The sequence below is a fragment of the Micromys minutus genome (assembly GCF_963924665.1).
Source record: "Micromys minutus genome assembly, chromosome: 8".
Lineage (NCBI taxonomy): Eukaryota > Metazoa > Chordata > Mammalia > Rodentia > Muridae > Micromys > Micromys minutus.
In genome coordinates, this window is record NC_137977.1 from 3,150,353 (window position 1) to 3,175,538 (window position 25,186).

General features: G+C 37.3%; 1 protein-coding gene across 2 annotated transcripts in view; it reads left to right on the plus strand.

Moving 5' to 3' along the window:
• Window positions 1-25,186, plus strand: part of TAF4B (TATA-box binding protein associated factor 4b) — a gene marked incomplete at its 5' end in the record, with an annotated part of 96,997 nt that overhangs the window by 60,537 nt on the left and 11,274 nt on the right. For both annotated transcript variants that reach the window (XM_080920313.1, XM_080920314.1), the window contains 3 exons: window positions 501-626; window positions 4,881-4,937; window positions 14,131-14,235. In XM_080920313.1, coding sequence (XP_080776439.1) covers window positions 501-626; window positions 4,881-4,937; window positions 14,131-14,235 — 288 coding nt within the window. The remainder of the gene's footprint in view (window positions 1-500; window positions 627-4,880; window positions 4,938-14,130; window positions 14,236-25,186) is intronic.

The window sequence follows — 25,186 nt, forward strand, 5'->3', positions numbered from 1 at the left end:
CCAAACCAGGCTTTTACAACTTTAATGTTCCCCATTTTATGTTCTATTTGGGCAGAAGTGTTTTAGGTTGTTAAGAGCAAGCCAATCTAACTAGTTTTTTCCCTTCTCATTGTCAGTGAGCTGATTGTTTCTTGCTTTTCATCTAAGATTTAATTACTCATATTTATGCCTACTTAGATAGGAAATAATGTGACTAAGGGAGATTGAATTATAGGTAATGGTATATTCTACTGTGTTCTTTCTGCTATTGTTTGACTTAATTACTTTTCCTGTCTCTGAAGAGGCTTGCTAAGGAAATCTTTCTGAAATATAAATGCTTAATCATCCCTCAAATTTTAAAGTCAATTACAGTTTCTGGCTTTTATTTTGTTTGCTTGTTTAACAGAATAAAAAATATTGTCTTCTGAAAAATCTAATTCCCTACTTGTGTTGGAATTACTTTCTTTGGTATTGTTGTGCTCTAATGCAAAACCAGAATCATAAGACTTTTTTTCCCCTAGGGAAGTGAAAATTACATCTTGTCTACTGATACCAGATCACAGCTCAAATTTCTTGAAAAACTCGATCAATTGGAGAAACAGAGGAAGGATTTAGAAGAAAGAGAGATGTTACTAAAGGCAGCCAAGGTAAAGTGCTGATTTTCTAGGACTGTGGTCTGACAATGGGATCACAGTTGGCTTCATTGATTGACAGTGTTGCTCTTATTACACCTTTAGATTTCCCCTGAATTTCCTAAAATGAATTTACTAGTAGGTTTCTCGATCAACCAAGATGGTGTAGTATGGTGCTTTTAGTTTTTTAGTTAATGAGTCATAATCTTTTCTCCTTCATTCTGGCGTAACCTGATATCATTTCTATCCTGCTCCTATTCACAGGTTAAATATATACAAATGTATAGAATATTATACAAATTTTAGACTTTAAGACAATAGTTGATATGTACCAAGTTAAAGTTAAAAGACAAGAGGATTATAGTAAAATTAGGAATAGTGTAGAATATATGGAACAAATGTATATTCATGGAAAAGGAGTTAGAGAGGAGGAGTAAGAAGGAAGGCAGGTGGAGCCATAGACCTTCATTCTTCCTTTAAGCTGTTTTGTAGGACTTAGTTTTGTTCTGAGGACCTTACTTTTAATTTCTCATATTCCTGAAAGATTTTTTTTCTCAGATACATACTAATATCTTCTTTATTTTTGAAACGGAATCTCACTGTGTAGCCCTGGCTTATCTGGAACCTTCTGTCTACACCAGGCTGTCCTTGAACTCTTAGAGACTGGCTTCCCTCTTCCTACTGAGTGCTGACCTTAAAGGCATGCACCATCATACCCAGCCCACTAACTGCTATTTTCTGTTTTCAGTCTGTTTTGTGATGAGATAGGGTCCATGCAGGCTGCCTTTGAACCCACTGCCCTGTTGCTCTGAAGTGCTAGGATTTACAGGGGTCAGTCATGATTCTTGGCTTTAATTGCTTTTTCCATTTATTTTGAAACAATTTTATACCAATAGTATCAAAACTATACATTTCTACCCCTTTTTAAAGACTCCCTCATGTCCCCCATTTTTTTGCATTTATTCCATCTCTACTCTTTTCTTTACTCCTTGTATGCAACACACACACACACTTTTGTTTGTCAGTATGTGTATAATACCCTCTACCTTGATTAATCGAGAAAATTTTTTTTGTATATTTATAGTTATGTAATTCTCTATATTTTCAGAGAATCTCTGGAGAGCAGTCCTGATACATATTGGCCCACTACTTTACAACATTCCTCTCTCTCTCTCTCTCTCTCTCTCTCTCTCTCTGTGTGTGTGTGTGTGTGTGTGTGTGTGTGTCCATTGCAAGAGATGCCTGTTCAGATATCATCAGCCGTCTTACTTGTCTTTTTTCTTCAGGTTCCATTTTTCTTTTTAGAAGTAAGTATTTCATTCAGTAGTTTCATGCTGTAGGATGTTTCATTCTAAACATCCACTTTGTTCCTTGTGTCACCATTACTCACTAAGCATGTCCTACTTGTTGTCTTTAAGATATTCCAGAGCCAGCCTTTACTGTTCTTGCCTCCATCCTGGAATCAGCCATTTCTATAGGAAATTCTGCTTCTTTTAATTGAAGATGATGCTCAGATACCAATATTAGAGCACATGCTATGTTCATTGCTTAACAGTATCATTAAATATAGGACATATTAGTGGATAGCTCTAGGGAATATTTGTATGATGTCTCTCTCTCTCTCTCTCTCTCTATATATATATATATATATATATATATACATATATATATATATACACACACACACACACACATATATCCTCAATCAGTGTATGTATTTAATCAGAAAGATTAATATGTCTTAGAAGAGAAAGTAGGGAAAACCTTAGAACACATAGGCACAGGAGAAAATTTCCTGAACAGAACACCAATGGCTTGTGCTCTAAGGTCAAATATCGACAAATGGTACTTAATGAGATTGCAAAGTTTCTGTAAGGCTAAGGACACTGTCAAGAAAACAAAATGGCAGACAACAGATTGGGAAAAGATCTTTACCAACCCCACATCTGATAGAGGTCTAATATCCAATGTATACAAAGAACTCAAGAATGGCAGAGAAGCATCTAAGGAAGTGCTCGACATCCTTAGCCATCAGGGAAATGCAAATCAAAACAACCCTGAGATTCTACCTCACACCAGTCAGAATGGCTAAGATCAAAAATTCAGATGACAGCAGATGCTGGCGAGGATGCAGAGAAAGAGGAACACTTCTCCACTGTTGGTGGGGTTGTAAACTGGTACAATCACTCTGGAAATCAGTCTGGTGGTTCCTCAGAAAATTGGACATAGTCCTACCTGAAGACCCAGTTATTCCACTTCTGGGCATATACCCCAGAGACACTCCAATATACAACAAAGACACATGCACCACAATGTTCATAGCAACTTTATTTATAATAGCCAGAAGCTGGAAAGAACCCAGATGTCCTTCAGTAGATGAATGGATACAAAATTTGTGGTACATTTACACAATGGAATACTACTCAGATATCAGAAACAATTACTTAATGAAATTCTTACAAAAATGGATGCATCTAGAGAATATCATCCTGAGTGAGATACCCAATCACAAAAATATATATAAAAAATATATATAAAATCACATAATATGCAGTCACTGATAATTGGATACTAACCCCAGAAAGCTCTGAACTCCCCAGAAACAACTCACAGACTACATGAAGTTCAAAAAAAAAAAACAAAGGCCAAAAAAAAAAAAAAAAAAGAAAAGAAAATGATAAACCATTATGCTTAATCTTTAGACACCAAGAAAACTTTGACTATTTCCAGGTTACATCCTGTTTTACATGTACTTTATGCTCATTGTAACTAGTAAGATTTTAAGGCATACTATCAAACCTTTAAAAAAATCAAGTACTGACAAAAATGTATTCATATACTGTTATGCAAAAATGCTTAAAATCTGTACATTTATCTTTGTTTTTTAAAATAAAGTTGTTCAATTAAAAGAAAAAGATTGATATGTCACCAGCTTGGCTGATTGACTCCGTACTACTATTTAGTCCACTGGCCTATGTTTCACTGAGACATCTCAGACCACAAGGATATGAGCATCATAGCATGGCCTCTGCTCTGTTGTCTCAGCCCCAATACAGACCACTGTGCTGGGAAGGGAGGGACATGGACAGGAAGATATTTCTTTTTGAGTTTGAAACATTATAAGCAAGAACTAAGAGCTACTGTTAAAAGACAGTTAACTGGTTCTAATTATTTCTAATTACTATGCAGTAAATAACATAAACTATTGAATACTAGTCTAAATATTCTTGTACCCTTTCTCTAGTCCGCCACAAGTCTGGTTGACTTGCAAAATGGAATGCAAATCTATTTGTCATTATCATCTTTGCTGTTCTAGGCTGCTGTCTTCATTTCCTCCATCAGCCTCTGTTCATGGCAGTTGATTGAAAGTAGACTAGTCATTATGTGGTCTCTGTGCCTTCAGTCATAGGTAGGTGTAGTAAGCACTCTGCCTAGATGAGCCCCAATGTACTCCCATTCCTGTGCTCTGCAATAAGTCTTCCTCCATTGGCTGATTGTAGGCAACACTTGACCTTTCTCTACCATGTTTTCTGTGTGCTTCAAACATAAGCCCATCCCGTCAGTTCTCATGCTTGCTGTAATTTTAAGGCTTTGGTGTTTACCGTGTCTTCTGTTAGTCTGGCCTTCCCTAATGTTTTGATGTGATTTCTTGTTCTTGTTATTCAGAGTTCTACTTACATGTTACTAGCAGAGTTAAATGTCTATCCCACTTTGTTCTTTTATAGCATGTATAAGTATCAGTAGTATTATTTTATTAAGTGCAATAGCAGACCTAAAACTAATAAAAATATTGGAGTGTGTTTTCTACTTGTACTTTCAGAAATTACTCTTTTCTGGGAGATTTGGTTAAAAGGCTAAATGAGTTCCTGATTTTAATAGTTAAAATACCATATGTTTTTCCAAAATGGCTTCACCTAAGGATGAGCCAGTATTGTTTGTCTTCATTCATGGCAAAACTTCTTTTTCTTTTCTTCTGTTCAGCCCAGTTTTCATTCTGCCATGTTCCAGCATGAACCACATCCTGCCTTGACGAGACCTGACTGACATAGTTAGCATCATTTTCATTGTGCGTTTCCCCCAGGCTAGAACTGCAGCAGCCGGCCAGATGACAGGAGGAGGGGCGAGGGCCGGAGTGCAGCTAGACTAGACCGAGGCATTGCCCCTGGAGCTAGGGTTTTCAATCACAGGAGAAATCATCATTTATTAAATATTTAATAGCAGTGAGTGTGTTTAGATGATTTCTATTAAAATTTTCTTTTCCTTTGACAGAGCCGCTCCAATAAAGAAGATCCAGAACAGCTGAGATTAAAACAGAAAGCCAAAGAGGTAGGACTTTCAAGTTACTGTTCTGGTCTTTGTGTTTGAGGGAAGGTTGGCAGCCTCACTCTTGGCAATTAGGTCAGGGTTTATTTTACTGTTGCATACCATTTGCAAAAGCCTTGGGGAAGGACAGGAACTGCTGAAGGCAAGGGCAGTACTTCAAATGAGGTCAGTGAGCTATGTGCTCTCCTTTTAAAATTTATTTTCAAGGCTTAGGCCTTTCTGGAAATGGCTCTTTGTAAACTGCAGCCATATACTTGGAAGAATATAGTGTGGGATTAAAAGAAAGAAAAAAGAAACTTTTGAGATTTAGCATCTGGGACCGTACAATAGGCTACATTTTTCCAGGGTAATTGTTCGTTTTGTAAATCTGATACTGCTTATAATTCTTTGGCTGGGAGGCGGTACTGGGATTTAGTTTTAAATGGAAAATGCCTCTGGCTTTTAATTTTCTGGGCCCAGCAGTTTTCTGTTCTGGAATGGAGCCCTTGTTTCACACAGTTCATGTTTAGCTGCAGGGGTTTTAGTTTATAGCTTAGACTGGTTAAGCTTTTACTCCCAGAGGCCTCTGCATAGCAACTGTAGAAATCAACAAATAAGTTCATTTATGTCTGCAGCCTCCTCTCAGTAGCTGACTTTTTACATTTCCCAATATCCATTTCCTGACTTCTCTAGCCTCAGAGAAAAAAGCTCCACTAATTGGAGCTTATTTTAATTGAGCCTTAATATTGGATCTCACTGGAGTTGCCCCCAGAGCTACTGAGAACAGAATGAAATGAAAGTACCTAAGGTTGAAAGGAAGGGTGTGTGTGTGTGTGTGTGTGTGTGTGTGTGTGTGTGTGTGTGTGTGTGTGTGTGTGTGAAATTTTTCACTTGACCTACAGCTTCTTTTCTCTCCTGAATAAATCATCAAGCCTGTTCACATTTCTGGTTAAGGATCTGACAGCAGATGATAATAAAGACAATTGAGGTGTGAGATGTGTGATATGGAGCTGAAGAAATTGGTTTCTATAGTTACTTGACTGATCTCATGCAATTTTTTAAGGATCTTTGTGCTAAATTCGAGTGATTTCCTGAGCAACCCTTTCCCTTAACTGTGCCTCTTGGACTATGAAATTTGTTGTCTTCAGCATTCAGCACTTGGCACCTAGGTGCCAGCAGCAGCAGGTTATTTATTAATGTTCTAAGGCTTTTATTGGTTGGATTAATGTAGGAGCTGAGGCAAAACACATGGAAATTAGTAAAATTCTTCTTAAAATCACGTGTGTTTTCTGTAGCATAGAGAAAGAAAGTACATGAACTCTGGGTAAAGGGGTATAGTGATTAGGGCAAGAAAGGAGGCATATTAAAGTGTCGGAACTGGAGTCCCTTTCAGCAAATTGTTTTAAATTCCTCCAGTGGAAATGTATCTAACACTTAACCTGAGAACCATGTCTACTTTCTAAGCAATCCTAGATTGATGACACATAGGTGTAGCTGTGCCACCTGTCACTGCTCCAAGTCCTGGGTATCTCTTCTTGGATACTTGTATCTTGGAAAGTTAATTATCTTACCCTGTGTGTTGTTGCTTCATAAACATGGGTGTTTAGATTGGTTTTTTCCTCCTTCCGCTTTGAAAGAGATGGTTTTTCTTCATGAAGTCACTGTGTAGACAGCACTCCTCAGACAGCACTGTGGACAAGGTGCAGCTTCTTTACTGAAGTGAAGGAGAGCAGACCCACTTCTTGTTCTTTCCTTTGGACTTCTATTTACTGTTCTAATATAATTTCCTTCCAGGCTAGTTTTTTAAGTCTTCTTCAGTAAATCCATTGTGATCAAAAGGAATCAAATTTCTTGGCCCTGGTTGAAGACGAGAGCTGTTCTGTATTATTTATTGTTGCAAGGTTGCTGTTAGCTTGAAGGTTAAATATTCTTATTTTTGTCTTTTGTTCCTTTCAAGGTCACACACATGGGTAATTTAATTATAGAAATATTATCCCTACCTTACCCTGGAGTTGAAATGTGCTTGTAGAGGTTGCAATACTGTGGCTTGTTGTGGTTTTCTTGACTTGATTGGAAGACTAGCACTGTTTTGTAGTTGATGCTCTATTCGAACAGCTTTGTCTCCCTTGCGTACTGGTCACAGGAAATGGACTAATGAGACAGCATTATAAGTGAAGAATTGCAAAGGAACTGCTTAAAGTAGTCGTGGCTTTGTTTATGTAGAGATGTTTCAGCAAGGGTTTTTATCATGTTTCCAATCATGCCTACATCTAGATTTGCTAATGACTACAACTTTGATATTGATAGTTCTCCTAGGGTTTTCCTTTTTTGTTCTAAAGTAGTTTTAGAAACTTCATATTTGTATGTTTAGTTTATATGACAATCTGTTAAATTGGCAGGTTTTTATGAATGTATCTAGTGATTGCTTTTTATTCGTCTATTGACTTCTTCAAATGTTGCTGTTCTCATCTGGTTGCCTTTGGCTTTGCCTTCAGCTTAGTCTCAGCCCATTGCAGTGGCTCCTGCTGCATACTGTTGGCATTGACCTTACTGCTGTCTAGCAAAATGTCTGGGGCTATCCATGCAATTCAGACATTTTATCTTAAACTTGAAGGGTTTCTTTTTCAATTCTTAGTGTATAGTGTTTTCTGTTTGTGCATTTGTTTTGGTTTGTTTTAAATTGTTTTTGTTTCTTTCTCTAAAAACAATTTTCACTGCTGCAATTTAGGGATTAATAGATAATTTGTCTAAAATGTAAATGATAACATGCTTCCATTTTACCCTCGGTTTGTAAAGCTTTAAATTACATTATTAATTGTCAGATTCTAATTCCAAATAATACAGCTGCAGGTTTGTCTGAACTGTGTGTTGTATGCTGTAGATTAACATCTATCTTGCCCTTAGTGTTTTCCCTTAGTACATCACTCCAAATTCTGCAAAGCCAGCCATCTGACCTTAAAGTTCAAGCATCCTGACTTAAAGAGTTTAAAAACATATTTTATGACCCTTATAACCATTTGGATTTCTTTTTTCTCCTTTGAAAAATGTGAGTTCTGTGAATCTGCAGAGTGTAACAAAATGTAGATTTATGTTAAGTCGTTACATGATTGGACAGTGGAGTGGTAGGCAGAGAAAAAGCTAAAAAAAACAAAACGGAAAAAGAACAGAGATTGAAAAAATCAAGATGGAGCCGGGAAAAGCAGACTTAGACCCTGGTGGTTGTAATTAGACATAGGTAGATATAAATATTAAAGGGATCCTATAGGTCTTTATCTCATATGGAAGGGCAGTTTGTATCTTTATCTATTGGATGTAATCTTATTGTGTAGAGGGTTTATGAACTGAGACTTTATCATGTAACCCTGATTGAAAAGTTACTGGGCTTTGAAGTGATGTTTCTGATGGTGGTGGAGGAATGAAAACATAGGGCCGCAATTCCACCGGGGACAGAGGCAGCAGGGCAGGCGGGGTGAACCGACAGGGAAGGGAATCACGTTCACGGTGTAGCTTGTGGACCAAGTGTGTACGGCTCCACACTGGAGTGGCAGCCACAGAGTGAGACCTGGGGGCTGATAAAGAGATAGGCCTTTTTATTTTTAATATTTACTGTAAAAAAATATTCATTCATTTTCTTTTTAACACTTGAAGGAATTCTCAGTTTCATTTTATATTAAACAATAAAGGGGAAGCAAAGGACTACAATCATGTATGTGCTGGAACATTGACTTTGCATAGCAACCTATGGGAGAAGTGATTAAAATGCATGGCTAATTAGAAACATATACTTTGAAATAGGATTTTTAAAAAATAGATTATGAAACTCAGGGTATAACTCTCCATAGTCCACTATTGTGTAATTATAGCGTACTGCATATCTGCATATAAGGCCTCATTTCTGAATAGAAAGTATATTTTGAGAAAGGCCTTGCTGAATTTTTTTTTTTTTTTTAAAGACAGGGTTTCACTATTTAGCCCTGGGTGCCTTGGTACACTCTGAGTATACTGTTATACTAGGCTGACTTAGAATTCATAGATATCCTTCTGTCTCTGCTTCCCAAATTCTGAGTTAAAGCTGTATATTATTCTGGAAGTACATTATTTTGTTCTGTTTGTTTGTTTGAGACAGGGTCTCCTTATGTAGCTCTGGAACTTTCTGTGTAGACCTGTTTGTTCTGGCCTCAAACCCACAGAGATCCACCTGCTTCTGCCTCCTGAGTGCTAAGATCAAAGGCGTGTACTCTGCCCAGCACATCTGAATGATCCTTACATATTACCAAGTTTAGCTGCCAGCCTGCGACACAACAAAAGCAGCCCTCAATAGACCACAGCCTCTCCGTGCCTACCGTGAGTAAATACTCACAGATTTATAGCCTTTGGTGGCACTAGACTCTTTCTTCTTAATCACTACTAATATCTCAGGTCCCACTCACCAATATCAACAATTGTAAGGTTTCACTTCAGTGGTGCTGGTCTCTTGTTAATCATGGCTGATTCTTCAGCCCCAGCTGACCAGAACTACAGTTTAAATTCTGAACATCACATAAGTGACCTCAGCGGTGTCTTTGCTTCCCTCTGAAACTTCACAAGCTGGGCCTCCATCATCCTCATTGCTCTCTGTGTCTCTGTCTTCAAAGCTCCCACAACAGCCCATTAAGCCCTGAGTTTTCATTGGTTTTTCCAGCCAGAAGTTCCAAAGTCCTTCCACAATCTTCCCTGAAACACATGGCCAGTTCTGTCATACCATACCTCATGACTTGGTACCAGTTTCTGGTTTAGCTTGAGTTTTCAATTGCATGATTAAAACCATGACCATAAGTAGCAGACTGGGGAAGAAAGGGCTTATTTAGGCTTATTATTGGAAATCAGGAGTCACACCACAAACCACACGAACACCAAACTCAGTCATACAGGGATGGTTTACCTATCACACATCCTCAGAGACTCCAACCCTGAACATTTTTATATGTCAGCTTATAAAGGCTAAAACAACAAAAACCACAATGAGTTCATACACAGGTGCTGGAAGTGCTGCCCAGTGGTCAGCTCTAACTCAAGCCATTTTAGACTGTTACATTTTAACAGTTCATATTGATCTTTAGATAGGTTCTATGTTTGTGGAATTTTTAAGATTAACTTGTGGTCAGCATGACTGTGCTCTGAGTCGTTACTTTTCAGTGACAATGACTGGCAGGCATGGAACAAAATGGCTTCAGCTATGCTAGAAGGAGGCGAGCATCAACATTTATACATCCTAATCACAGTCCATTGTGAAGGGAATTCAAGATAAGACTTCAAAGCAGAAAACTCGATGCTGGAATGAAGCAAAGGATGTGGAGGATAGCCACACACTGACTCGCTCAGCCTGCCTTTTATAGCGTCAGGAACACCAGCCCTGTGGCCCCACCCATAGTGAGACGGACCCACCACACCAACTATCAGTTAAGGAAATGCACCACAGACAAGTCTGGAGGAGGCATGATCTCAGCTGAGTTTTTTCCTCCCAAGATGACTCCAGCTTGTAGCCTTGGATTTTCTTAAATGAGTCTGTCACAGATTAAAAGATTTTAAATCAGCAGAAGGCCAGTTTGTCAGTGCTTTTGTGAATAGATACTTCTCATCTAAGAAGTCTTTACTAGACTCCCCACTCATGAAGATTGTGTGTGTGTGTGTGTGCTTTTTATATAAGTTTTTTCTATACTTTGATAATTTCTGTATAACATTTGAAGGTTAGATCCAGACTGGATGTTTTTAAGCTTTATTCTATACATAGATGTTTATTTTCTCCTCCATTTCTTCCTTTCTCCTTTCCTCTCCCCCTTTATTTCTCACTCCTCCCCTCCCTCCCTTCTTCCTTTCTATTTTTCAAGGTAGAGTTTCTCTGTGTAGCCCTTGTTGTCCTCGAACTTGCTCTGCAGATCACTGTAGCCTTGGAATGAGAGACCCACAGACTGTGCCTCCCCAGCTATAACTGAAAATGTGAACTATCACTGCCTATTTTCTTTTTTCCTCCCTTTGCAATTTTTCTTTTTTTCTTGTTTTTATTATTTTTTAATTTTTACTTTTACACTCAAGATTTTATTCTGCTCCTGGTCCACCCTCCATTCCACATCCCATACCTCCTCCCGCACCCTCTGTCTCCATGAGGATGTCCCTACCCTACCCACCCCAGCCAGACCTCTGAACTCCCTGGGGCCTCCAGTCTCTTGAGGGTTAAGTGCATCTTCTCTGACTGAACCCAGACCTCTGCTGTATATGTGTTGGGGGCCTCATTTCAGCTAGTGTTTGCTGACTGGTTGGTGACCCAGTGTCTGAGAGATCTCAGGGGTCCAGGTTAGTTGAGACTGCTGGTCCTCCTACAGGGTCGCCCTCAGCTGCCTCCTGCTTTTCCCTAATTCAACCACAGGGGCCAGCAGCTTCTCTTGGTTGGGTGTAAATATCTGCATCTGACTGTTTCAGCTGCTTGTTGGATCTTTTGGAGGGCAGTCATGATAGGGCCCTTTTGGTGAGCACTTCATAGCCTCGGTAATGGTGTCAGGCCTTGGGGTGGATCCCCTTTTGGGGCCTTTCGCTGGACCTTCTTTTCCTCAGGCTCTTCTACATTGTCATCCATGTGGTTTTTTCAGAAAGGAACAATTATGGGTCAGAGTTTTGACTGTGGGATAGCAACCCCGTCCCTCACTTGGTGCCCTGTCTTTCTGCTGGAGGCAGGCTCTACAAGTTCCCTCTCCACACTGTAGGGCATTGTATTTAGGGCTCCCCTTCCTCCTTGAGTCCTGAAAATCTCTTACCTCCCTGGTCTCTGTATATTCTGGTGGGTCGTCCCAACATCCTGTCTCCCAAGGCTGCCTATTCCATTCTTTCTGCTGGCCCTCAGGGCTTCAGCCCTTTTCAACGACCCAATATCAGATCATGCCCCGCCATGCCCCTTTCCCTCTAGGACCCTCCTACTACCTTGTAGTTGATTTGTTCTCAGTCCCCAGTGGGACTGAGGCATCTTCACTTTCAGCTTGTTGACCTTTTTGAGTTCTGTGGAGTCTATCTTGGGTATTCTGCACTTTTTTTTTTTTTTTTTTTTTGCTAGTATCTACTTATTAGTGAGTACATACCATGCATGTCCTTTTGGGTCTGAGTTGCCTCACTCGGGATGATATATTCTAGTTCCATATTTGCCTGCAAAACTCAGGATGTCCTCATTCTTAATGGCTGAGTAGTATTCCATTGTGATATAATGTTAGACATTCAGGTGGTAAAGACAGATTTTGTGTGTGATTTTAAAAAATGCAGTTAATTAAGTGGGGGACAGAGTACTCCCAAAGTGAAAGTTGATTGGTTAGCTGGGAAGGCAGAGGCTCAATCTTGACATAGGAGTTCTGATAGTTTGTGGTCCTTTAATTAGCACCCACACTCCAGGAGATAACTCTTGGGTCAATTTGCAAAAACCCTTTTGCAGGGGGATTGGGTTGTAGGGATTAAGCCCAGAGCCTCACACATACTAGATCGATGCTCTGCTCTTAAGCTAAATCCTCATCCTTCAAAATCTTTATCAAGTCCAAGTTAGTAATTCATAAACACAATCATCTCTTTGTTTATCTTGTGTGATATTTTGTGGCTTGAAGCATACAAACAGCTGTACATATTTATTTCTTAGTATTTCATTTCCACCTGATCCTTACTAACAGTTGGGTAGATGGTGATGGCTGCTTGTGGCAACTTGTGTCTTGTAGTTTGACCATATGCACTCATTAAAACTAGGTGGTTTTTATTTGTTTTGTTTTGTCTTACATTTATTTGAATATGCCTGTGTGTGTGTGTGTGTGTGTGTGTGTGTGAACATAAAAATGTAAAGATTAAAAGATAACTTGGGAAGCTGGCTTCTCTTTTCTACAGCGTGAGTGAGTCCTAAGGAAGAACCTCAGGTCATCAGGTTCAGCAGCAAGCATCTTACTCAGCCATCTCAGCCATCCTGCTGCCAGCTAAGATTGGGAGAGGAAGGTGGTGGTGTTGATGATCCTTTTCTGCATATATAATTATGTAGTTCTTCTGAATTTTTTTCTTATTTTAATGCCGTCGTCATCTCCAACTACAGATGCCAAGTCTGTATTAATGCCCGGAGCTTCCTCTTTCCTAGTTATGTCTGATTTCTTTGCTTTGTGCAGGTTAAATGGCATTGTTTTTTAGAGTGTGTTATAACTAAAGAACCGATTAAAACTATGGCCAGTTTTTTTTTTAGCTGTTTTTGCTGTTTTGTTGTGGAATTTTTCTAAAACATGCATGAAGGAAGAGTTATTCAGTCAGTTGAAAGGTGTGGAGGACCCTTATTTGGTGTGACTTATCTTGAAGATACCATATATCTATAGGGAAGGCCTTTAAAAACATTTTTATTTGATTTGTGCTGTAGGGTAGATTAACTAGAGCCAGTTTTTTTGTTACATAGAAGTCTGGATTGTGGCAGCATCAGACTCTTGACTATAGTTTTTATTAAAAAGGCCAGCAGCAACAAAAGATTTTATAACTTCTAAAACCCTTATCTAACAATTTATTTATAAGAAAGCCTACAGCTTAAAAGGCTTTCTATCTTATAAATTTTAGTGCAAATAGAATATTTCTTAGTTTACTTACTTTGATTATTGGTTTTCTAAATATATTTAGGCTTAGAAAAGCTTAGCAAATAGCATTTATTCAACAAGATTTTATTTTCCACAGCTCTGGAGACTAGGTGGTCTGACGTGAAGACAAGGGCTGGTTGGTATGTGATGAGGGCCTTCCTCATAGACACGGTCCTGTGCTGTGCTCCTCCTTATCGCTTTATAACGTTTGAGCTTTGGCTACTGTCTTGTTTCCTCAAGAATATTCCTGGTGTGAGTGTTTCTTAGTGGACTGGCTGTCTTGATCCTGTTGGCTGTGACTCTCAGCCTCAACAATTTTTGTCTTTTTTTTTTTTTTTCCTTACACAGCAGTGAGATTTCGTGAGAATTGAATATTTGTTATTGTTTTTGTTTTCTCTTCTAAAAAAGCTGAAGGGTTTATGCAGTGGTACTTTATTTTTACTTTGTCTTTATAAAAATACATCACTATTTCCACATGTAATCACTTTGAAATCCTTTTTCAGTAAGACATCTTTTGTGGATTTTGGGAATAATACAGAAGTTGGTTTTGTGATCATTTTCTTTTTCTGAGCATCTGTGTAAACACTGACTCTCCCTCCCCCGTCTTCTAGCTGCAGCAGTTGGAGCTCGCCCAGATTCAATACAGGGATGCTAATCTTACAGCGCTTGCAGCCATTGGACCACGGAAGAAGAGACCACTAGAATCAGGAAATGAGGTACTTATTATAGTGTTTGTTGTTGTTGGTTTTGTTGTTGTTGTTTTTATGTCAAAAACATAAGTCAAAAAGAAAACAAAAGCAGGAGGCATGGAAATCATCTATCTTGATCTAAATGATACCAAACTTTTCTTGAAATTCTGCTTTGCATAATTTTTTATCTAAATTCTATATATTTTTATAAAATCTGTTTTACCAGTTTTTTTAACATGTGTATCTTTTTAACTCTATTTTTAAATATGTCACCTTTTTTAGTTCTATCTCCAGGTATGCCATTTTCATTTTTAAAAACCTCTGTATTCTAACATTTTTAAGTATTCATTTTTAAGGTGTGGGGGGGAGGGTACTGTATGTGGGTTTGGGCATGTAAATACAGATGACTGGCACGGAGAGCAGGTGTCAGAGCCCCTGGAGCTTCAGTTACAGGTGTTCTTGAGCCATCTGACATAGGTGTTAGAAACTGGGCTGTGTCTACGCCAAGAACTGATCTATCACTCTAGGTCCCTTCCTAACATTTTTATGTAATCTCTCCTTTGTGTACCTAAACCCATCTTATCTCCTAAGACTGAATCGGCCCTCTAATTTCTGAGCATAAAATGTGTTATATGGCTGTTTTAGTTTGGGCTTCCATTGCTGTGAAGAAACCAAGACAACGTTTATAATGAACAACCATATCAAGGCAGCTCTTATAAAGCACAGTATTTATTTGGGGTTAGCTTACAGGTTCAGAGGTTCAGTCTGTTATCATCAAGGCAGGAAGTATGGCAGAGTCCAGGTAGACATGTGCTAGTGAGGGAGCTGAGAGTTCTGCATCTGGTCCCGGAGGTGAAAGGTGACTTTCAGGAAGCTAGGAGGAAGGTCTCAAGTCCACCTCCACAGTGACACACCTACTCCAGCAAGGCCATACCTCCTAATATCACCACGACTGGAGCCAAGCATGTTCGGACCACAACGGAGTGTTTATTCTTACTTTTTCCTAAATTTATTTTTAATTTTTTAATTTTGTGCACATTTGTGTATGAGAGTGGGATATGCACACTCTTGTCAGAATGCACATAGGATGTTCAAGAACAGCTTCTCACCTCCACCTTCTGAAGGCAGGGTCTTTCTTGGGTCTGTTGCTGTTGATTATTGTAGGCTATCTGGCCTGCAAGCTTCCAGGTGATGTTCTAGAACATCTCCACCTCCCACCTCCCCTTCAAAAGGCTGGGATTACAAACACGCACAGTCATAACCTGGATTTATGATAGTTCTGTGTTTAAATGAATCGTAACTTATTCAGCTACTTCTCCAGTAAATGCTTAGGTCATTTTTCAGGTCTTTGCTTTCATTGCCTCTTAGGATTTCCTTTTACTTAAATTGCGGTGTGAGTGAAACTCTGGAAAAACTTGGGTTGGAGAAATATCGATATCTAGAAAAATTCACTAGAAAAACTCAGACACATACAAAATTTGAGACATTTTTTCTTTTTCCCATTGAATTATGCTTTACAACTCATTAAAGAAACATAAACCTTTTCTATCATTTTTTCTGTTTTTCTGTTCTTTATTCATATAAAGTTTGCTTGTTTGTTTGCTTTTTGCTTTACATTTGATAGCTTTATTTATTTTTTTAAGTCAGTCTTTCATTATTGTCTTTTAGATTTATATTCTCTTTTGTAATCTCTATCTCTTGCTTTTTCCTTTCTTTCTTTCTTTCTTTCTTTTTTTTTTTTTTTTTTTTTTTTTTTTTTTTTTTTTGTTTTGTTTTGTTTTATTTTGAAATAGGTTCTCACTGTGTAGCCCAGGCTAACTTTGAACTTGGGTCCTTCTGCCACAGGCATTGTAGCCATCCTGACAGTGAAAGCTCCTCCTTTCCTTTTAGAATGACATTGTACTTTTTAGGTCTATATTTTTTCATTTTTTTTATAGTGCTGGGTACTGAATCCATGGCTTTGTGCATTTATCCAGCATTATCCATTTCTTTCTGGCTCAGTGAAGTGAACTTCTCTGTTCCACCATGTTTTCCCTGGCCTACTGCATTGACTTCTCTGAAACAGAGTGCATGAGTCTTTTCACTCTTAAAAACATCTCAGTGCACACCTATTATCTCAGTGGGGCTAGGAGTTCACAACTGGCCTTTCTCATATAGCAAGGTGGAGCCATCTCTGGCTGTATCAAAGAGGAGGGAAAGTTGTTAATGTGCCTTTAGTTTTATTTCCTTGGTCCTAATAACTAGTTAACACCATTTATCCAGTAATTCTTACCTTGCTGATTTGAAATGCCACCTTTAACACATGCAATTTTAAATGGAATACATTTGTATTTGTGTCATTTTTACACAGTGTGAACCTGTCCTGATAGAGTGTGCTATGAATATGAAAATAATCTGTGTCTGCTGCATATGGTTATTGAGCTATTGAAATGAATTTCTCATCCTTTAAATGAACATGAATTCTAATATTTACTTGTGGCTATTGGCTGTATTATAAATGTACAGGTAATGTTTATTAAACATATTCACATCATTGAAAGATCTTACGTACTTGTACATCTTATAAGACTAAAATACTATACTGATTAAACAATTTTCCATCTCTCCGTTTCCTAAACCCCTTGTGAACCTCACTCCATCTGCTTCTGTAAGTTTAACTCCTCGGATATCACACAGAAGTGTAATTTGATGGTATTTTTCTTTCACTACTGGTTTGAGTTACCATAATGTCTTCAATGTTTCAAATCCTAATATATTTAAGATTAAGATAAAGCTAGTTGGGCAAAGAAATTGCTTCCTACTGTCCTAACACTAAGCAACCCACTACCCTTTGTTTTTATTCATATGCATGTGGATCTGTGTGAATATCTAGGTGGAACATGTCAAATCATCAAGTATACAAGTATGAACAAGTCTTAGCATTCTTTTCCTATCCTGTCTAGAATATTATAAAGTCTTCCACCCACTTAGTAACTATTTAATATTGTAACTCATTTAAGAGTGGTTTTGAGTTCCTGACCTACTTTTCTATTCTAGTGATGTTTATATAACAGAGTCTGTTAAAAGTTTTCCTAGTGAGAACTCACTATAGCACATGGGGTAATAAGTTAGTACATACACAGTACAGGTCTGAGCTTGATTCTTAACTCTTGTAAGCTTTTAAATTTGGACAAGTCCTTTAAGCCACATTCTAAATTGTCCCAGTTGGCTAAAAAGATATAACACTGGGAAAGTTTGTTTATGCAATTTGTCTGTTGGCTTAATTTTTCTGGGGAGACACAAATATCTATCCACTCTAGCTAGGTGCCAATGATACACCAAATTATACTTTCACCAAAGTCCAGCTTGTTGAGACCATTGAGCTTTTTGGGGTTGCTTAAATAATACAAGTGAGTTACTTACAGGAGTCCAGAAACAGCTCATCATTGGATGGCAACCTCCTACAAGCTGCATTGCGAAGCCATGCTTCCTATTGGCCTGTTACTTCTGTATAATAGAGTATCTCTTAAGATGCTTCACACTTTTGGGAGGGGTAATAGCTGGAATTCCAGATGAGGGATTCATAACTCTCCTTTTCCCCTTTACTAGCTATCATCTTTTTTACTCTGTTTAGTTATTGTGGCAATGGGACAAAGTCCAAGATGACAACATATTATACAGAGATAAAAATGACTGTGTGCAAACTGTCAGTATTAAAATGCAAAAATACTAATTTGTACTCTCAAAAGATATTCTTTACATTGGGTATAAACATTGAAATTTCTGCACATATGGTGCTTTTTCAATTTTAAGAACTAAGACACGGGTTTCTTCTATCATTTCTTAGAATATAAGCTTAGTTCTAAAAGAATTAAGTACTGACAAAAATATATTCATATAGTGTTATGCCAAAATACCTTTAAAAATCTGTACATGTATCTTTTTTTATAAATAAAGTTGAAAGAGAAAAAAAAGAATATAAGCTTAGGTGGTTGTCAGATTTTTAAATAATGTTTATTTAAAAACCTGAATTCAAATATCACTTCTTTAATTAATCATTTGGTATTTTAGTAAAATTTTATTCTGAAAATCAAGACTATTTTCTTTTTGCTGGTTTTTGTTTATAGTAATCATCTTACTTCATTATTGTAAAGAGACATGGCCAAGGAAACTTTTAAAAGAATTACTCAGAGGCTTGCTTAGAGTTTTAGAGAAGTAGGTCTATGACCATCATAATGGGCATCACCGTAGCAACAGAGCAGTGGCTGAGGGCTTACATGTTGAGACATCAACTGTAAGGCAGAAAGATGGTCGGTGGGGGAGAACCTCCCAGTGGCACACCTCTTTCATTGAGGCCACTGTTATGTTTTATAAAAAGCCAAGTGCATGTTTTATAGAATGTGGTATGGTGCTACAGTGGGCCTTTGCTGAGGCATCATTTCCTCCTGAGGTACCATAAGATGGATATAGTATAGAATAGAGTTTATTTAGGGCATGGTAAAGGAAGTTGAGAAGAGGGTAGAGACAGACAGACAGAGACAGAGAGGCCACCCAGGAACATGTGGAAAGAGTGGAGAGAGGGAGAAAAGAGAGTCAGAGGAGAGAAGGGGCAGAGCGAGTGAGGAGGAGCCAAACAGCCCCATTGATAGTAAGCCAGGCCTACCTATTGCCAGGTAACTGTTGAGTGGAGCGTAGAAGGAATGCCACCATCCACACCTCCTAATCCTTTCCTTATAGAGGCCCTTCTCATTTAAACTACCGAGTAATTTAAAGGTATTTTTCTTTTAAAAATAGAAAACAAGAAAAAATTCTATTTTATGTTATTTTGGTATTATATATACTGATTTATTGGAAATAACTATTTTATGTTCTTTGGTATTGTACATGCTGATTTATTGGCCACTGCAATAAATTAAATAGTATCAGTCATAATTGCTACATCCATTTCTCTGACAAATAAGATAAAATGATATATGAAATAATTTTTAATATTCTGTTCTCTCGACTTTGTTTCTTTAAAGATGGTAACTGAATTAAGTTTGTAGAATATACATTTACTCTTGGAAATAGGGGCTTTCCTATAATTCTGATTCTTGAGATAAAAGGAAAATTGAGACTTGACTTTTACTTATGAATAAATGAAATTGTTATTAATAATTAAGAGTATGTGAGTCTGGTTTCAAAAATGTATATAATAACTCCACAACTGAATTCTAATTCACAGAGCAATGTGAAAATATTAAGTGTTGCTACTTTGCCCACAAATTAGTGCAGTCTTAATATTGGTACTTTTTAAATGTTTGGAGCTTTGAAAAGGTTTTTATTTAATATTGGACATTCTTCTAAGTTCTTGTTTTTAAGCCAACCATTCTTTAAAGATTATCAATTTGACATTGTATTTGGACACTTACAAAAATGAGTCTGTATTAACCATGTATGTTCAGGCGTCCTACCTATAAGGTTGATAATTGGAATTATCACACTGAAGTGTTTTATTACAAGCTCATTGGACACTGGGGAAAAAAGATCAGAGAGACCATTGAGAATTCGTCTAGATAATGAGAAATGACTTCTGGCAAGTTATTTAGTAGTTCTGTATTTAGAGATGTGCTTTTGAAAACCTTATACTACAGATCATCCCAGCATTTTCTGTTGTAGGTGTTCAGATAGAATAACCAGAATAGAGTTGGGGTCTTATTAATGACTGTAGTAGCTTATGGTCCCTTAATGCTGACTTGATGGGGTGTTCAAGCTATAGGTTGTTGGGGGCGATAGCATGGGAAGCAGGAAGAGGAATTTCAAATTTATTAGGAATTCTAATGAATGAGGAAATAGCAATAAAAGTCAGGATAAATGAGTAATAGTGTGATAAAAGAAGCATGCTTTTAGAATCCTTCCCTCATGTTTTCTTTGTTGTTTTTGGGTCCCCAAGTCTGGGCCCCAGAAGACACAAGTGATACAGTTCTACTCTAATAAACGCCTGTAGTCCTGTGGAGAGAACGGGGGGGGGGGGGGTGATCTTATTAGACTGTATTCTATTTTACATTAGAACACACCAGGATTTTAAAGTCTACCAGAACTTTATTTTGCATTTGGTATGTGTTAAAGATAATAATAAAGAAACAATAATAAAACAACAGTGGTCAGTCCAAGGAAAGGGAAATAGAATGTAAGAGGTCTTTCAGGAATGAGGTTTATTTGGAGAAAAGACCTTCAGGCCATGATGGGGCCTCAGGGTAGGAGGTGAAGCATTAAACAGTAAACAGAACAATGTATGAGAAGGCCAAAACGTGATGAGAGCCTTAAATGGAAACAACAGCTTTTATTTAAAGCCAGGAGAGGAGCTTCATAAAGAATGAAAATAAGAAATGGAGATGGGGAAGGAGGGAAGAGAGAGGGAAGTACCTGACTTTTTAATATAAGTCTGGTGGGAAATTTCACATCATTTGATTTGGTTTGGCATAGAGTATGTGACCAGGACCTGGTTAATAACATTAATCAGGTACTGCTTTTGGAACACAGGACAAAGAGCTTTTTTAACTCTCTCTGCGGAAGAATCTTCAGAGAAGCATAGCCTGGTCTCTGTTTTGCTTTTTTTTTTTTTTTTGCTTCCTTTTTCTATTTCATTTTAAGGTTTAAAGCTAAAAGTTTTATTTATAATGGGAAATTAATTATTCTATTGTTAGTTGTTTTGTTTTGTTTGCTTGTTTTTGTTTTGAGACAGGGTCTCGTGTAGCCTAGTCTGACCTTAAACCAGCCAGAGCTGATGACCTTAGTATAATTCCCTGGATCCACCTAATGGAAAGGGAGAACCTACTCCTGCAATTTGTCCTCTGACTTCCAGAGGCGCACTGGAGCATACCCCTCTCCCAATGGATAGGTGAGCAAACAGATGCAAACAAATATAATTTTTAAAGTTGCATGGCCTGAGACTGACAAGTTGACTCAAAAGGGAAAAGTCTGTTAGGTACAGTGAGTGGTGAAAAAGAACAAGATTTTCCAATTTCTTGAAAAGTAATCACCTAAATCTAAAAATTAGCTTTCTTTTTTGAAGCAGTGCTGGATATGTTTCTGGCCTTTTCTGACTAAAGAACTATGACATGAATACAGACAAATGGTAAAAGTGTTGTGTTCCTTTTAGCAGTTTACGATACACACTTGTGATTAAACTGGGCATTGGGGTAGTTAAGAAAAAAAGCTAGAACATCCCTATAGAGTGGTCTGTGCGCCTGTAGAAATCCTGTCTGCTTTTGAGTGTTTCATTGTTACATTGTGTTCCAAGTAAGGTTCTCCTGAGGGCACATGGTGTTTATATGTGGCATTTAAGAACTATTTTTCTCTGAAAGTGTATGCATTAAAATTAGCTTAATGGTAAACTTAAGCTGAGAAAGTTGCTTGCTTAAAATTGCATAGCTTTAAAATGTTTTTAGTGAGCTATCTGGATCCCAGAAACATTTCTTGAAACACTGTGTCTATCATATTATATGGATTATTTTTTCTGGAGTTTAAACTAACACTGCTCTTACTTTGTAGCCTTCTTGTGCAGCTCACTATATTGTTGCAAGTATTTGTTAGTGCTTTGTTTCAGACTCTTATGCAGCTATTTGGGTAACACTTTAGTGACTTTTAAAATCATGAATTGCTTGTTATATAGGATTATCTGTAATAACTATTAGGTTTTAAAGGGCTTTCCAAAATGATAGGGAACTGCTAATTAATAGCAGATAGCATCTACTGTCAGAGATTACTGTGCATGGCTTAATTGAAATGACAGTTAAGTTCCCTGTGCTATTGCCCAAATTAGATGTTCAAGTTTTCAGTCACTGTTACCAGTTTAAAAAAAAAAAAATGTTTCCATGAAAAACAGTGGATCTACTTTAGATATTCTTATAGTAGTAACTTTATAGCATTAGATACTCCTGTTTTTACTTTATCCACAAGAATTCCAGATTATTGAGTGGGAAAAATAATTTGATTTTGAAATATTTATTCAAGCTTATTTTTTGTTTTAACAGTACCTATAAATTTTTAGTTTGACAGTTGTTGATACTTGATTTATGAACAGTAAATTCACCATTTTAAAGTGTACAACTCAGTGACTGTTAATATTTTCACTACACAGCAATTCTCACCACTTTGAACCTTGGACATTTTTCTCATACTAAAACAGTAGCTATTAGCTGTTAGCTATTCTGCTATTAGCAGCAGGAGCTAGTCATCTGCTTTGTAGCTTTTTCTTAAAATCTTGTTTGAACTGGCTGTGGTGGTGCACATCTTTAATCCCAGCACTTGGAAGAAGACACAAGTGATTCTTTGCAAGTTTGAGGCCAGCTTGGTCTACTTAATGAATTCCAAGACAGCTAGGGCCATGTAAAGATACCCTGTCTCCAAATGGGGGAAAGGGCTTGTTTGGAATTGTGTTCATGTAATCCAAATGGGCAGTTCCTATAAATAGAATTGTGTAATGCATGGCCTTTTGTCTTCAGCTTTTCTCACTTAACTTTTTTTTTGTGTGTGGTCTATATGTGTTGTAGAGTATGTTGGCAGCCATTTCTTTTTGTTTGAATAATCCATTGTGTGAATGCACAGTGAGGTCCAAAGTTTATCCTTTCATTGTTTATACTTTTGGGGAACTAAGAATAATGTCATTCAGAACATTCATATACAAAAGTTCATGTGTACTTCGTATTCTTTTCTCTTGCTTGGTATAGCTCTAATAGACTTTTGGAGTCAGATGGGACATGTTTCTTGATAAATAGAGGAGCTGACAAACTGCTTTTCATGGTGATCACATATTTTAATTACAGTGTAGGATGGTTTCAGTTTCTCCTTGCTACTGCTTACCATCATCTATATTTTAAAACTATAGCAGTCCTAGTAAGTGTGAAGTGTATCTCACTTGTGGATTTGTTTTGCATCTATGTGCTTACTGATTTGTGGGAATAAAGTCTAGTCTAGTTTTGATTGATTATTTATGTTTTGAGGATCATAGCTAAGAAATATTTAATACAGTTTTACAAATATTTATATCTATAACTTCTTAAAGGTTACCATGTTCTATCCCTTATATTTACTCTTTATCTTTGATTTGTTTGACTTGATGTGAGTCACATCAAATTCATTCTTCTAGGTTAAGGAGATGACTCAGCACCTATGCCATTTTTATCACCCTACAGAGGTTTAATCATGCATTCTTTCTGCAAACCTCAACCTCCTTTGCAATTACTATTTTAATTTCTTTTTTCATGTTCATTGTGTGTGTGTGTGTGTGTGTGTGTGTGTGTGTGTGTGTGTGTGCGCGTGCACCCATGTCTGTGTTTCTGTGGACGTGTACATTCACATGTGAATGCATGTGCCCTCCAAGGCCAGAAGTAGGTGTCATCTAGAACTGGAATTATAAGTAGTTTTAAGCAACCTAGTACTCGGGTAGTTTGCAAAAGTAGTATGAACTGTCAACCACTGAGGTCCAAAGTCTTCATATCTCTTACCATACCTTAGTTTTACCTGTTGTAGAGTTTTGAGTAGTTGAGAATTGTGGAAAAATGGACTCTTTGCATCTGAATGGTTTGACTCAACATAATGTTATGAGATTTTATACTGACCATTAGGAGTACATTCCTGTCGGTACTGAGCAGCAGGTTAGTATATGAAGACTAAAGTTTGCTTATGCATTAGATATGTGGTTGGTTTACACATATTGCTTAGTGCATCTAAAGTGACTATGAACATCCTTATAAAAGTAATTTTGTGAAGGGGTTTCCATTTCTCTTAGGTAAGTACTTAGTATAAGTATTGGAGCATAAAAGAGGCCCATGTTTAACTTTCCAAAGAGCTCCATGTGGTTTTCAGTGGCTGGCCATTCGACTTCAGACTCTGCTGAGCAATGTACTTTGATTCTGCTGTCTTCAAAGAAATAAAAAGATAAAGGTTTTAATTATCACAAAGTCTAACTCACACTTTTATGATTAGTAATTTTTATATATTAAAATAAAAGCTTTGTTCCATGTTTGTAAAACTTTACTATGTTGTTGTTATTTTTTCTTAGAAGCTTTTTGGATTTAACTTTGTCCTTTAAGATCTTTGACCTTTCTTGTCTAGTGTAAGGTATGGATTTTTTTTGCCCCACACAAGAGAGATCCTTATGTACCATACTTACTGGTAAAACCCTCTATTGCATTTTACTTATTACCATATATCTTATGCTAAAAATACATTTAATATATTAGCTATAGATTGGATATCTTCTGGAGGTCAATGAGTATGGACTTCATCCCTAGGGAGTATATATCTATGGCATGATGGTGTAGCCTTTGAAAGAAATGATCAGATAGGAGGCCATTAATGGTGTGGCTTGAAGGGGAATTGGGGACCCTTGCCCCTCCTTGTCCTCTTGGTCCCTGACCTTGAATGAGAGGATTCTGCTCCATCATAGGCTACTGATGTAATGTGCTGTGTTTTCATGATGCAAAACTAACCAGTCCATCTTATCTTGGATGGGATCCTTAAATTATGAGCTAGTCAACCCTTTCTATATTAGTTAACTATCACAAATATTGTGTTAAGGCAACAGAAGTTAATGTTTATTTATACATATATATTTTCTATTGGTGTATTTTTCTGTATTTTTATATTCCAGTTTTTTCTTCATTAATTGGCTTAAAGTCAGCCTATATGGATCTTCTATTTTTTTTTAAAAGCTATTTTGTGTAATTTTATATGAACTACATGCATTTACATGAGTCTTATACTCATCAGTGTTACAGAAATGCATGTGGCTTTTTCCACAGTCAGGCTGACACTGAATCTAGAGATAATTTGTGGGGAACAAACACCTTACCTTTTAACCTATGAATATTATAGCCTTGCTGGTTTATATCTACCATCACTTTCCTTTTAATATCTTATTTTACTATAAGTCTGTCATGTCATTCATTGAACTTAATAGTTATCTATTCATTTTTTATACTGCTGATAAGGGTATTTTATATCCCAGTCCCTG